General features: G+C 39.6%; 1 protein-coding gene across 2 annotated transcripts; it reads right to left on the bottom strand.

The window, feature by feature from the left end:
• Positions 1-328: 328 nt before the first annotated feature.
• On the bottom strand, positions 329-13,264 carry LOC126381899 (venom serine carboxypeptidase-like). 2 transcript variants are annotated; one of them, XM_050031474.1, is made up of 10 exons: positions 13,254-13,264; positions 10,033-10,115; positions 9,291-9,549; positions 5,951-6,125; positions 4,635-4,747; positions 4,049-4,216; positions 3,450-3,617; positions 2,359-2,618; positions 1,420-1,548; positions 329-617 (listed from the first exon to the last, which is right to left on the bottom strand). In XM_050031474.1, the coding sequence occupies exons 2-10, from the start codon at positions 10,059-10,061 to the stop codon at positions 422-424; spliced, it is 1,497 nt and encodes a 498-aa protein (XP_049887431.1). In that variant the 5' UTR covers positions 10,062-10,115; positions 13,254-13,264; the 3' UTR covers positions 329-421. The 2 variants fall into 2 exon arrangements, with proteins under 2 accessions (XP_049887431.1, XP_049887422.1); XM_050031465.1 differs by lacking the exon at positions 13,254-13,264 and having other exon boundaries at positions 10,033-10,181.
• Positions 13,265-13,573: the final 309 nt, after the last annotated feature.

The following is a 13,573-nucleotide window of genomic DNA, read 5'->3' as shown; positions in this document are numbered from 1 at the left end:
CAGGCCTGTTGTCTTAAACGTTGTACCGGGTGAGAGCCTTCAGCGCTCCCCATTTGTCCGGCCAAGTAGTTAATGCCATCTGCGGCAAATCTACAATAAGTCACGTCAAAAAAAAAAAAAAAAAAAAAAAAAAAAAAAAAAAAAAAAAAAAAAAAAAAAAAATCTGCTTCTGACAGACCTGCTTTTTTGCTTTGCTTCTGTCCTGCTTTTGCTGTGCCGAAGCCTTTACAATTCTGCCAATAAGTAGATAAGTAGCTATGTAATTAACAAAAATAAAAGTCATGATATCAGTACATTTATTTCCAAAATTACAAAATCTATCCAATCACTCAAAATCTTCCAGACGTAGTAGTTACATAGCACATTACAAACATTCCAATCTTTTTTACCCGACTGCGCGACGCAATGGAGAGTAATGTGTTTACTTGATGGGTAGCCGGCGTTTTCGGGGGGTGTTTTTTTCTACGTTAACGAGAGATGCGGTGTCGTGTTCGAGGGAGATACCGCGGGCGAAGGCTGATATCAGTCCGAGGGCGGCGGCCGGCTTGTCTGCGGGCACCATATGGCCGGCCCCGCGGATCATCACTTCCGTTAAGTTGCCAGCGGTCTTGTAGTATCTGTAGGTAACAGGCGCAATTAATAATGATAGGGAAATGCAAAGCAATTAGCTGAGGACATTATTTGGCCTGGTGTGGTTAGGACATAGCAGGCTGATCACCCGATTGTTTGAAAGTAAGATGATCCGTGCTTAGGAAGGCATGTTAAGCCGTTGGTCCCGGTTACTACTTACCTACTTGTAAGTCTCTTTCTAATGTAATATTTTGTTAATAAGTATTAGAAATTACGTTAATTTACCAAATCAGACGCATTGGATTAGTCTGTAAGTTTGTTTTTGTTGTTGAATATATAAATATCGAGTCGAATTTTGCCATGAAAATTTCATGATTTTTTACAATACAATAAAAAAATATACTTATTCCACCAAAATAAAAGAAAATAGTTACAAAAAGACTTAACTAGGTACCTACATGGCATCAAAGATCAACATGGAATGGAATTTTTTTTTAAATTTTTAATTCCATCCTTTGGTGACGGAAAATTCCACTTGCATGAGTTGAATCACCCTGAGTATTCGTTACGATGTCACTTATGCCCCGTACAAGTACGAATGTAGGTGACTGTACCTACATTCGTACTTGTACGGCAATATAATGTACCCCATTTTAGGACGCTGTCGCACTAACATATTTGACATTTAGTGAGACTTTCAGTTCAATTTGTCAAAAAAGTTAATGTGACATGGTACCAAAGTGTATACATATTAATGCTCGTGACCGTACGTACCCATACGGGTGCATGTACCCCCTCAGTGCTCGATAAGGTGTCACTAGCACCCTGTAGTAACTGTTCAGAACTTACCCAGCCAATTTGTCGTCGTGATACCAAGCTTTCCTCTTGGCTTTCTTGAAATCAGCTGACGAGGAGAACGCGAGAGCGTTGTACGTGTTTACTGATGGATGGTACGCCACTATGATGTCCAGGTGGCCGCTGAAAAAGATCAATTTCTTATTTTAAATACATAGTTTTCTTTTTCAAACATACAAACTGATACTAAAATTTTAAGACTTATTTTTTTTGTACGTGTATCCGAAATATAATATAAAACTACTATTAATCTTAAAATTGCAAATAATTAAAACTAGACTACGCACATAATTTCAAAATTCTCTTCCATTCCACAATTCCTTTTTTGCATTACATCCACTACCTTGATAAGAGTAACATATATGTATATTGCTTAACTGTGGCCGTGTCTGCTATCTTTAACTATAATATATTTTCGTGTCCATGGCATCTTATTTTCGATATATTGTATTCTATAATTATAGTTCGTTGTGTGAAGTTATCGTTCAACTGTGACTTTAAGTTCCTGTTTGTGAAGTGCCAATTGCATATACTACAATAAACTCTTTACTGTTGGACTCCTGCTTTCATTTGTGTACTACATTACCGGCGCGTCGGGACTCCGGCGCGTCATGCCGCTAGTGTATTAACCAAAAACGGCCTCCGTAGTCCAGTGGTTGAGCGTTGGGCCACGATCCGGAGGTCCCGGGTTCGGGATTCGAACCCGAAGTGATCCCTAGTTTGGATAGGACATTACAGGCTGATCACCTGATTGTCCAAAAGTAAGATGATCCGTGCTTCGGAAGGCACGTTAAGCCGTTGGTCCCGGTTACTATTTACTGATGTAAGTGAGTAGTCGTTACATGAGCCATATCAACCACACGATAGAAGAAGAAGTATACACCGCCGGATTCTCCTCCTCCATATCAGATCACCAATCCATCCCATACTTACTTGTAAAGCATGACCCTGTAATTCTCCAACAACTCTTCGAGCCAATGTTTAGCGCTGCCCATGAAGTCAGGCACAAGCTTGCGATACACCACTCCGATGGAGGTGAAGTTAGTGCTTCCGACGTGCAGAGCGCGCCTGACTTCATCTCGTTGGATGTAGTCCATGTACGCGCCATCCAAGCTTATGTCGTCGTCCAGATAGTTATACAGGTTGTGCAGCCTTGACTCGGTTAAGAAGAGGTTGAGCAGGTAGTTGTAATACTGGAAAGGAATATACGACTTTATTTAGTAAACTCTTTCACTTTCCAAAAACCTGTCCAAGTTACTCTTGGTCTTAACTTTTTTTGACGTGACATATTGTACATACACATACATACATAAACTCACGCCCGTAATCCCTAATGGGGTGGGCAGAGCCACAAGTAATCAAAGACAACTTGCAGCCACTGTTGATACGATGTCGTGACATATTGTAGATTTACCGCAAATGGCATTAACTACTTGAGCGGACAAATACGAAGCACTGAGGGTGCTCCCTCGGTATATAATTTAACACAACAGGCCTGAGGGTGCCCAGGCGTAAACCTCGACTCTGGGCGTCGTCTGAGAGGATAATATTTGAAAGAATTAATTAACCTTAGTGGGTCGTTAGCTATAAGCTCTGAATGAGGGAAATCGTAGACAACGCCAGCGGGGTCGGTATCGGGGTTCTGAAGAGTTTGTTGTCGCGAGCTGATTGGCCTCTATGGGTAGAGTAATCGGGTCGTTGGGATCGTAATTACGTCCTTCAAGCGCTGATACTATTCAGTACCGTCCCTGAGCGGCATTTATTTGGATGTCGCAGTAATGACAACTACCTACTATTGATACGTAGTCCTAAGGCGGATGTGATGGACCTGATGGTGACAAGGGATTCGCCAATCGCCCATCAATTGTCTATTAGAAAAGACACAATTCCTCTATCGGAATCTACGACGTGTTCGGGTAGAATACCAGTTGAACGTGATGTACTTAAGTAAGTACTTATGTTTTTTATTAGCTTCCAGTCCAACACAGAAACTACAGGTCAATGGCGCCAAAAGGTTAACTTACAGCATAGGCTTTCACCATCTGCCCGTTGTGTATGAATTGCGTGACGGCGGTCTCGAGATGGTTCATGGAGTCAGCGACCTTGTCGTCCACCAGCCCCACCTCGCGGACGAAATGACTGTAGCGCTGGAGGGTCCGCGGGTCGATGAACCCGTTGCCGATCGCTAGACCCTGTTACAAAGGTAGTATACTTATATAGGTACCTATTAGTAATAAAACACGAAAGAAAGAAAGAATGAAAGAATATTCGGACGCCGGTACTTGTCAGTACCGTCCCTAAGCGGGAAGTAAGTATTCGGAAGCCGCAACTACCAGGGGATTTGGGTGGTGCGGAGCAGAATCGAAAAAACGTTTGGAAGCTAATTTGAGCCATTAGGCAGCCCTCAAGTGCGCGCAATACAATTTAAAACTGTTTGGTACAGTATTACAGTGCGACATTATGCCGCTGCTTTTTTCTGCACGCACGCCGGGTCTTATTCTATGGCATAAGGCTGCCATGCCACCGACTGCACCGCAGCTAACGCACGGTCCGATCACCAACCGCGCGCGCTTTATGGATATAATATGAATTTAACAATTTATTTTGATTAGTAGTAAAGTACCTGAAGATTGATCGGTTGATCTTCGTCTCTGTGCCAGAGGATCTGAACACCAATGGAGGGTATATGTTTGCCGGCGTAAGACTCGCCAGCTATCGTCAGCGGAGCCTTGCGTAGCTCCGGGAATATTGTCAGGAATTGCTGTAGGGCGGAGTAGAGGTTCTCGCCGATCTGGAAGAGTCATTTCTTTTTATTAATTTTTTGAATTGACAAGCAAGCGCGTAAGCAATTTATATAACAAATATCTTCTATACAGGGTGTTACTAACATCGTAACGACGAAAAATTCCATTTGATATTAACTCAGAGTCATGGTCTGAATCATCCCCCAGAGTATTATTCGTTACGATGTCACTAACACCTTATGTAAGTATCTTCTCGAAGGGTCACTCACTCTCAGAAATCTCAGAAATTACAAGTGCTAGGAGCCTCCCATTTTGCTCCTTTTAAAACGTAAACAGGATTTTGCGAAATTCAGCCTAACGGGTTGCAAGGTTGTATGAAACTTCTATAGTTGTACGATTTCACGTTACATCAGTAGAAGTAGGTAACAACCGGGACTAAAAAATATATGTTACTTTTGGGCATACCGTAGTCTGGTTGGTGGCATATCCGCGATCGTCGTCTGTAAAACTGAACCCGGTGCCCACTGGGTTGTCGATGAACAGCAAAGAATGATTCTTGCCCCATGAGTACTTGATTTCTGCAACATAAGTAAAATATATAACAACGCAACACAATAAAAATCTGTAACATCAATAATAAAATAAATACAAAATACAAACATAAAACATTTATGTTTATAAAAACATTTGTTTTTTTTTGCCAAAATGTTCTATTTTTTTAAATATAGAATTAATAACTCGCGCGGGAAGTCCTCTGCTGGACTGGGAGTAAAGAAAAAACATAGAATGCGTTCAGCTGCCTATCTTCCCGTGCATGTCGTAAAAACCGACAGAGGGATTGTGTCCTCTAACATGATTATTATTTAATAACCTGCTCTCTCTTAATAATCTTAAGAACCTCCATAAATAAAAGACATCAACGCGAGCTCTTTAAAAATAAGAAGAGTTTTAAAACTACCATCTACCATGTAACTTTTTTTTAACGTGACTTATTGTATATTTGCCGCAGATGGCATTAACTACTTGGCTGGAGTGTACCATGTGACATTCAATAAATAAATAAATAAATAAAAACTAGCTCTGTCTCTTTCTTTCATTTATCGTAAGTGAAGGGCGGCAATATTTTTGGATCTGTCAGACTTAGACCGCCGCTTAGTGGCCAATTATAAAATGCCACTGCTGACCTTCGCCTCCCAAAACCTTCCTCTTAAGGAATAGTACTATGTATAGAACGGCAACTCTCCGCTCCCCACCGGCGGCTGAGCTAGCTTTACCTCACCCCCCTCGGTCTTACTTTAGTCTTCAATAGTATGGCGTCAGACCTCACACACACGGATGCGCGTGAACCAACGTCAATGTGTAGTGTCTGTGTAAAACGAGGTGTTTTGTATGAAGTGTCCGGGGTGTGGTATAGAGTACTGTAGCAGAGTACAAACTCTGCACATACTGGCCTTTCGTTCTGAACGTCAATCATTTTAAATTACCAAATTCTCATTCCATTCCGCATTTCATTTCATTTTACACTGACTCATTGCATCCCCGACCTTCATAAGAACAACATAAATATATTATACTGTTTAGATGGGCCGTGCCCTCTAAATCTGGATTTGTTTGTGAAGTGTTATTAATAAACTATATAATTCCTGCTTGCTGCTTGCCTGTAATTTATTATCGTTATCACCAATCATTCTTCTAATCTGCCGGCACGTCGGGATACCATCCTCAGCACCCACCGTACCGCAGTACTTAAAAAAAAAAACAATGTATAGAGTACAACGTACCCTCCAACTGATGATCATCAGTGACAATGAATGGCCCGATCTCGGTGAAGAGCCCGTACAGCGAGGAGGCTCCGGGTCCTCCCTGCAGCCAGATGATCCAGGGAGTCTTTTCCACGGGCTGGTCGGACACCGGGAAGTACCAGAACCAGAGGTTCGCGTTGTATTCTTTGTTCACCTTTAAAAATAATGACATAAGCTCACGACTATATTCCAATTTGGTTCGGTATGGTTTGGTTTGGTTCTAAGTTCAAAATTAATTATGAAATTGGGTACTTCATGGCCGGATCGTGAATTTGTGGGGCCCTGGGCTGAAACTACTTGGGGGCCTATCTTAATATTCAACTAATAGCAAAAAATATTTTAACAGACATTTTTTTTTTCAAATTATGGTCTACTTTTTAGCGGGATCTGGGGGCCCCTTGTAACCCCGGGGCCCTGGGCTGCAGCCCAACCAGCCCATAGGTAGATCCGGTCATGGGGTACTTGACTACTGGGTAAATTAATAAAAATAAATTAATAAAATGCTAATTTACATACAGATAGAGGCCAGTCTAAGATGGTCATAAATCAATCTCATTTTATTTTTCGACTTATTTTCGAATTTTATTCATGAATTAAGTAACAATGAGTACGCCGTTTGACCGTTTTTATTGATGACGTCACAGTACAGTATTTCCATACAAACTCCAAAGAAATTTTCGTTTTGACGTTTCATAAAAAGTATCTCATTTAATAGGTTGTCAAGTAGCCTATTCTGATCACTAAATAAATACAAATCTAAAACTAACGAAAAACATTTTCTTTTTTTCTATGCAACTTATTTATGAATTTTAAACAAGAAAAACGCAATAATAAGTCCGACATCTTATCACATTTACCATGACGTCACAGTGTGCTTTTATTCATACAAATTCCATAGTAATTTCGTGTTTTGATGTTATAGTAAAAAGTAACTGATTTGACAAATTGGAAACTAGCCTATTCTATATTCTTCGAGTATTTTTATACGTCAATGTGGGGAAGACCGTCTGGGCTAAAAGACCGTATATTGCAAATAACTTCTAAATTTGAACAAATAGCGCCTTACGTCTCTGTCTATAAAACAGTCCCTAAAGAGCCAGTCCGAACTAAAAACCGTAGACGGCGCTAGTATGATTAGTTTGGACAATATCGGTCCTACAATTTTTTTTACCATTTCGCGCTTCAGAATGCAGTAGCCAGTGGCGGATTTTTGATCAAAGAAAGTGACAAATCGGAGGATTTTCAGAAGTTTTTCTGATCACTTTGTATATTTATTGATCCATTAATATATTCGTTAAACATAATGCAGGAATATAGCTTTTATTTAGAATTTATATCCATGTGAAATTTTAAATTGGAAAATATAATAGTTGGGAAGACCGTCTACATTAAGAGAGGGAAGTCCGTCATATGCCGATATTGCCTCAATCCAGACATTGTCAACTATTACAGCAGAGCGTATTTTATGCAAGACTAGTGAGACAGCATTTTGTGTCCCATTCTGTTAATATTTTGTGTTTGTGTGTGTTCACATTATAAATCTTACTGACTTATACCTAATATTAAGTAATATGTGTACGTCACATAGTCTACCACCAGACAATCAAGACGCTTTTTAGTGACACCTCATTTGTTTAACTCTGATAAGTGCTTCAGGGGTTGGGAGGGAACAAACGTGTATACACACATACATACATACATAGCGCATAACCCTCTCTTTGCTTCACTGCAGTCGGGTAAACAATATGACGAAATGTTTACAACCACTGTCACCAAAGATATGCCGGTCTTGCCTTGTTTTACAAAATAATCATTTATCTGTGTAATGAAAGCCTTATTCGTAAATCGGTAAAGTACGTATCAGAATGGCATTCCTGGTTCACCGCCTAAAAGTATTTTCGTACGTCTAGGCCTACGATTTCTTACTAATAATGCGTTTTTTCTTTTGTGGACGGACTTGCCTCACACTGCATTGGAAGACCGTCTACTTGGCATGTTTTAAAAGAACGATTGTATATCAAAAGATTACGGCGATTTCTCTTATATTTAGACTTATAAACATAGCCAAGTAAATTATCTATCATACCCAATCATATAACTTGATCTACAAATGATATCTTCTTCAATAAACTTAGTCAAACTCAAATTTTAGAACAGTATGCCGGTCTTCCCCATATTGACCTTAATATAATATATAAAACAACTTGTAACGCATGCCCGCGCCTTTAACGGGCCTTTGCCGCTAACTAGTTTTTCTTTTTATGTCGACGGTATGAGATTATCTCGCGAATTGATAATAATTAGCATGGTAATGTCAATAAAATGGACAACTTTATTGTGTGTAGTTCGTTGACCCCGCGGTCGTGTTGAAAGGAACTTTTTGTGAATTTGTTATTTACTTAATTACTGGCAAAAAAAAATATATTGGCCTCCGTAGTCCGGTGGTTGAGCGTTGGGCTCACGATCCGGAGGCCCCAGGTTCGAATCCCGGTGGAGACCATAAAAAAAAACACTTTGTGATCCCTAGTTTGGTTAGGACATTACAGGCTGATCACGTGACTGTCCGAAAGCAAGATGATCCGTGCTTCGGAAGGCACGTTAGGCCGTTCGTCCCGGTTACTACTGACTGATGTAAGTATGTAGTCGTTACATGAGCCATGTCAGGGGCCTTTAGCGTCAGTAAGGTCAGTAAGAACATTGCAGGCTTGAAGCACCTGATTGTCCAAAAAATTAAGATGGTACTTCGGAGGGCATGTTAAGCCGCTGGTTCTAGCTAGTAGGCGTAAAAAACCCGCAGTGGAGCAGCGTGCTGGAGTATGCTCCTCCCTGTGGCTGATTGAAGGGATGCCTGTGCACAGCAGTGGGACGATATAGGCTGTTTAAGGATATTTTACTTGCTCAAAGATAAATAATAAAATGCTAATCTAGAAATAGAAGCCACTCTAAGATAATCAAATATCAATCTAATTTTACTTTTCGACTTATTTTCGAATTTTGATTGTGAATTAAGTAACAATGAGTACGGCGTTTGACCGCTTTTATTGATGACGTCACAGGACAGTACTTCCACAAACTCCAAAGAAAACTTTCGTTTGGACGTTTCGTAAAAAGTATCTTATTTTTTTGTATTTTATTTATTTAAATGGTGTGCGCACATGTCCGCTATGTTCGAAGATCTTTTCCAACAAGTTTGGCTATATAAGCCACATGCGAGCACATGAACGTCGGAGTTGAAGCAGGCGCCGTAGCCGAAATCGGCTGGATCACATCATCATCATCATCTTATTTGACTAGGTTGTCAAGTAGCATCAGCACTTACCGTCAAATACCCGGCATAACTGTCCATATCAGGGAGCAAGTAATCGGGGTCCACATAAGCGGCCTTCCTCGCTTCCTCAAGCTTGTTTTCTTCAATATACGGTGTTAGTATGACGGGGTCCCCCGCTTCAAAGCCGGCCCTGCCTCGGCCGGTCTTGTACGTCTGCTCAACGAAGGTCAGGATCGGCTCAGGGGCCTCGCCCGGAGGGAGCTCTGGGAGGAGGAAGTTGCTGTCCGCCGCCCAGAGTTGGGTGAAGCATCTGAGGATTGGTAAAATAAGTTAGTTTGCTTAAACTAGGTAAATCAGACTTGCAGCCACTGGTGATACGATGTCGTAAGCTGAATATGATGAATCTTATGGTGATAAGGGATCAGCCTATCGCCCATAACATTAGTCCATCATGTTAGAGGACACAATCCTTCTGTCGGTTTTTACGACGTGTTCGGGAAGACAAGCAGCTGGACGTGTTCTATGTTTTTTATTTTCTCCCAGAACAGTATAGAAGCAATTTATTTTCGATTTCAATTTTCTTTTTGGCAGAAGCTTCTTACCAATTTCGATAATTCTTCTTTTTATATTATTTAAAAACAGAAGCAATCTTCTTCAAATCTTCTTCAATCAATTGACTCCACCATATTTGTCTAGTCTACTTTTATGACGAATCCTATTTCAAATTTTCGCATAACCCGACAAATAGGTAATGAAAACCAATAAGTAAGGAGAAATAAAATAAAACTCTTACATCGACACCGAAGCCCATAACAGCCACATTTTGAAAACTTTCACACGAAATAACACCTTTCTCTTCCTTATCCTGTAGTTATCCTGTAATTAGTACTTATTATATGGACTAAGTAATAAACTCCACCAAGGCAGACAAGTGGTCCCTGCCTGCTCCACGGGTGGAATGGAGCAAAGTGTATGGTCCGGAGCCTTGTATACGCGTCTCTCCTGAGCTTGAACTTGGATTTATCTCGATGTTATGTATAGGGTGCTCCAAAATTCTATTTGCAGAAACTCTTATCGATAAGTACTCAGTACTTACCTATACATACCTCATCGCATAAATTACATTCTGATGTTGTTTTTCTTCAACAAAACCTTAATTTCTAATAATTAATTTCAATCCGGGTAACATTGACCGGCCAAGTAGTTAATGCCACCTGCGGCAAATCTACATTAAGTCACAAAAAAGGTAACATTGAGACTTTAAACTTTTACCTGGATTGTAATCAATTTGTCTATTGCGAGGTTTTGATTACAAAAATCACGTCCGAATGTGATGTTCTTTAAAAAAAAAAAACAATTTTATTCCGAGCAAAAATTTACACCACAATGAGGGACTTTCCAATCGGCATTCCCCAAAAACACATAAATAGTTTTTCAAACAATATTTTATACATTTCCTAAATAGTATCGGAATTGTACACATTTCCTAGAATTTGTATACAATTCCTTGATTTCATACATTTCCGGTAACATATATAAAAATAATTGTTGCTTTATATTTGGATCACATTATGTATAGAATAACGTTACTTGTCTTTATTTTGATGACAATAATAATGGGTGGAAAATTTGTGCTTGGGTGTAATAAAAAGGGTCATTATTTATACCAAAATACAAAGATAAAAGATGCATAAGTATGTCTGTTATCCACGAAATTAGAAGATTATACGAAGAAAAATCTGTACAGCGCCATCTATATTCATTTTGAGGAACGTAGCCTGGATAGTCGCTCATTAGTATTATTAAAAAAAAAATATGATTATGATTAAAATCCGTCCACTTCGTTCGTGGCTCGGACACACGATTTTATTACTTGTGTATGATGTGGGTCGAGTTTGGATGAGGAGCTGTCGGAGGGACTTCAAGAAAACACTTGTTTCGGGATATTATTTTATTACATGTCTGACATGCGTGTGTCTAGCAAATGTCTAGTACAGACTTGAGACGCGAAGTGTTGCCATATTAAAAGACAAATATACAACAACTTGCATTTAATATTTTTTATTATTTGTAATAACCCGTTTATAAAACACTGGGTCCAGACCAGACTCATGTGTGCTGTTCAGGGACCAAGAGTAGGTCATATATGAATAAATTTTCTGAATCCTTACTTAAATCCTTACTAACTTAGTTTGTAAGTCACTGTACTAACAATATATGGATTGATGTCCGAAATAAAGATATTTTATGCATGCTGTGACTACTTGTAATTGAGCTAGCTCTTAATCTTTTTTTATTGTCTGTAACTTTGCATGTGCAGAGTGTAGCTTGTAAATTGTCCATAATAAATAGATAAATAAATAAATATATTTATTATTTTCCAAGACACCCTGTAAGTAGGACGTTAGTGAACAGGTACAGAATACCAATGACCTGTTTAGCATAAGCGCGCTCCCACGCTCCCTCGCGATAGATTCTTGCACGCTCACATCTGTGATTTGCTCTATATTTAGGATGGTACTAGTAAAACATATCGTCCTCCCACAGCCAAGTCCCTCAATACACATACTAATTATACATGCAACATGGGACTTCATGAACCATCGATGAAGTTTCTACGTGTTCGGAATGGGAATATTAATCGGTAAGTTTACGATGTTCACATTTTCCCACGGTGCTCGGTGACGGCCCGTTCCGGATTCCCGATGATCTAATTCTCCGTACTTTTCCTTCTTTATTTTTTGACATAACATAACATAATATAGCATCATCTTTGTAAGTACCTGTATATATATAACGGCCTCTGTGGTCCAGTGGTTGAGCATTGGATTTTGGATTGGAGTGGAGCATTGGACTCACGATCCGGAGGCCCCGGGTTCAAATCCCGGTGGGGACATATCACAAAAATCACTTTGTGTTCCCTAGTTTGGTTAGGACATTACAGGCTTCATTCCGTGCTTCGGAAGGTCCGATAAACCGTCGCCGTCGGTCCCGGTTACTATTTTACTGATGTAAGTGAGTAATAGTTACACGGGGCATATCAAGGGCCTTTGGCGGCTCAATCATAACCCTGACACCAGGGTTGATGGGGTTGATAATCACACACAACCCACACGATAGAAGAGAAGAATAGGGGGCAAGCCTATTGCCATAAACCGGGCATAAATCCTGCAAAGCACGTGATATCAATTATCTATGGTCCAAACATGAATTCATACTCACAAAGTGGAATTCAGTGGTTTAGAGCCCTATTCGGGGTTTGAACTCGTGGAACTAAGATGTCAGTTACCTACGCGTTTTTCAAACAGCGCTATCACTGCAATAAAAGCTATAGTCATACTCTGCTCGAATAATAATATAGCATAATAATAATAATAAATGTTTTATTTCTCCCACAAATTTTAAATTTACAAAGTCATTATACACATGTAGGTATGTGGGAGACAGGAGCCCAAACTAGGATTCCCTGTGCTATGGGCTCCTGGCTCTTCATTACATAATACAGATACTTAATTCAATAAAATACAAACGTTTCCTGGTTTATAAGGAGTATGCACTAATAATATGCACATTATATAATAATTTGCATGCATAAAAAAGACTTAGAACCGAATGTTTATAATATGCTCTTCAGAGCATAAAGATAGCAATGAATCGCATTAAATGGTGACACATCTTATTGACCGCCCCTAACTACGTATTAAAAGTATCAGAGGGCATTATAGTGCTCTAAGCCAAGTCTAGTAAGTACTTATTTTTAGCTCACTATGGCCCCGATTCCTGCAGACACCTCCTAATTTTACTTTAAGTTATACCTGTCATTTTCTTATCCGCCGAAAAGGAAAGGGACGGATGATTGACAGCTCTTAATGAAAGAATGAGTAAATGAATGAATAACCCGGGCGAATCAAAAAGGCAGTTGCTTCTGTAAAAAACCGGACCTGTCAAGTCTTCAGGTTAGATTTAAGCGGACCCCATGAAATACGGAATAATGCTAGGGAGATGATGAGGTACCTCGAGAAGGGATAGGCAGGAGTGTAGGCATAGTTGTGTAGTAATACACCCTCTCCTCGACAACTATCATGAGAACTGGTGTTTTTTTAACAAGGATATTTATATAGCAATAAAAAATAGTTATTTATAGTAATATTGTTGTACTTAGGCTAGTGGTAGCAAAGGTTACAATATGGATAGGTTATCGATAAAAAAACGGAACAATCGATTCAAAACCGATAATAGGTATCGATAGTTTATTCACTATGACTATGTTTAGGTGGAACGTCTATGTACATTCATCTTTTAATGTACCCTTTTCAAAGGCAAATAAAGGATTT

This window comes from Pectinophora gossypiella, chromosome 1 (assembly GCF_024362695.1).
Source record: "Pectinophora gossypiella chromosome 1, ilPecGoss1.1, whole genome shotgun sequence".
NCBI classification, from domain to species: domain Eukaryota; kingdom Metazoa; phylum Arthropoda; class Insecta; order Lepidoptera; family Gelechiidae; genus Pectinophora; species Pectinophora gossypiella.
The sequence above is the reverse complement of the archived record's forward strand: the minus strand, read 5'-3'. Positions and strand labels throughout refer to the sequence as shown.

Coding starts and splice junctions, on each gene's coding strand:
- LOC126381899 (XM_050031474.1), bottom strand. CDS start 10,061: ATGTGGCTGTTATGGGCTTCGGTGTCGAT. Junction 9,550..10,032: donor TTATGGGCTTCGGTGTCGAT/GTAAGAGTTTTA, acceptor ACCAATCCTCAG/ATGCTTCACCCAACTCTGGG. Junction 3,618..4,048: donor ATCAACCGATCAATCTTCAG/GTACTTTACTAC, acceptor CCTTTGTAACAG/GGTCTAGCGATCGGCAACGG.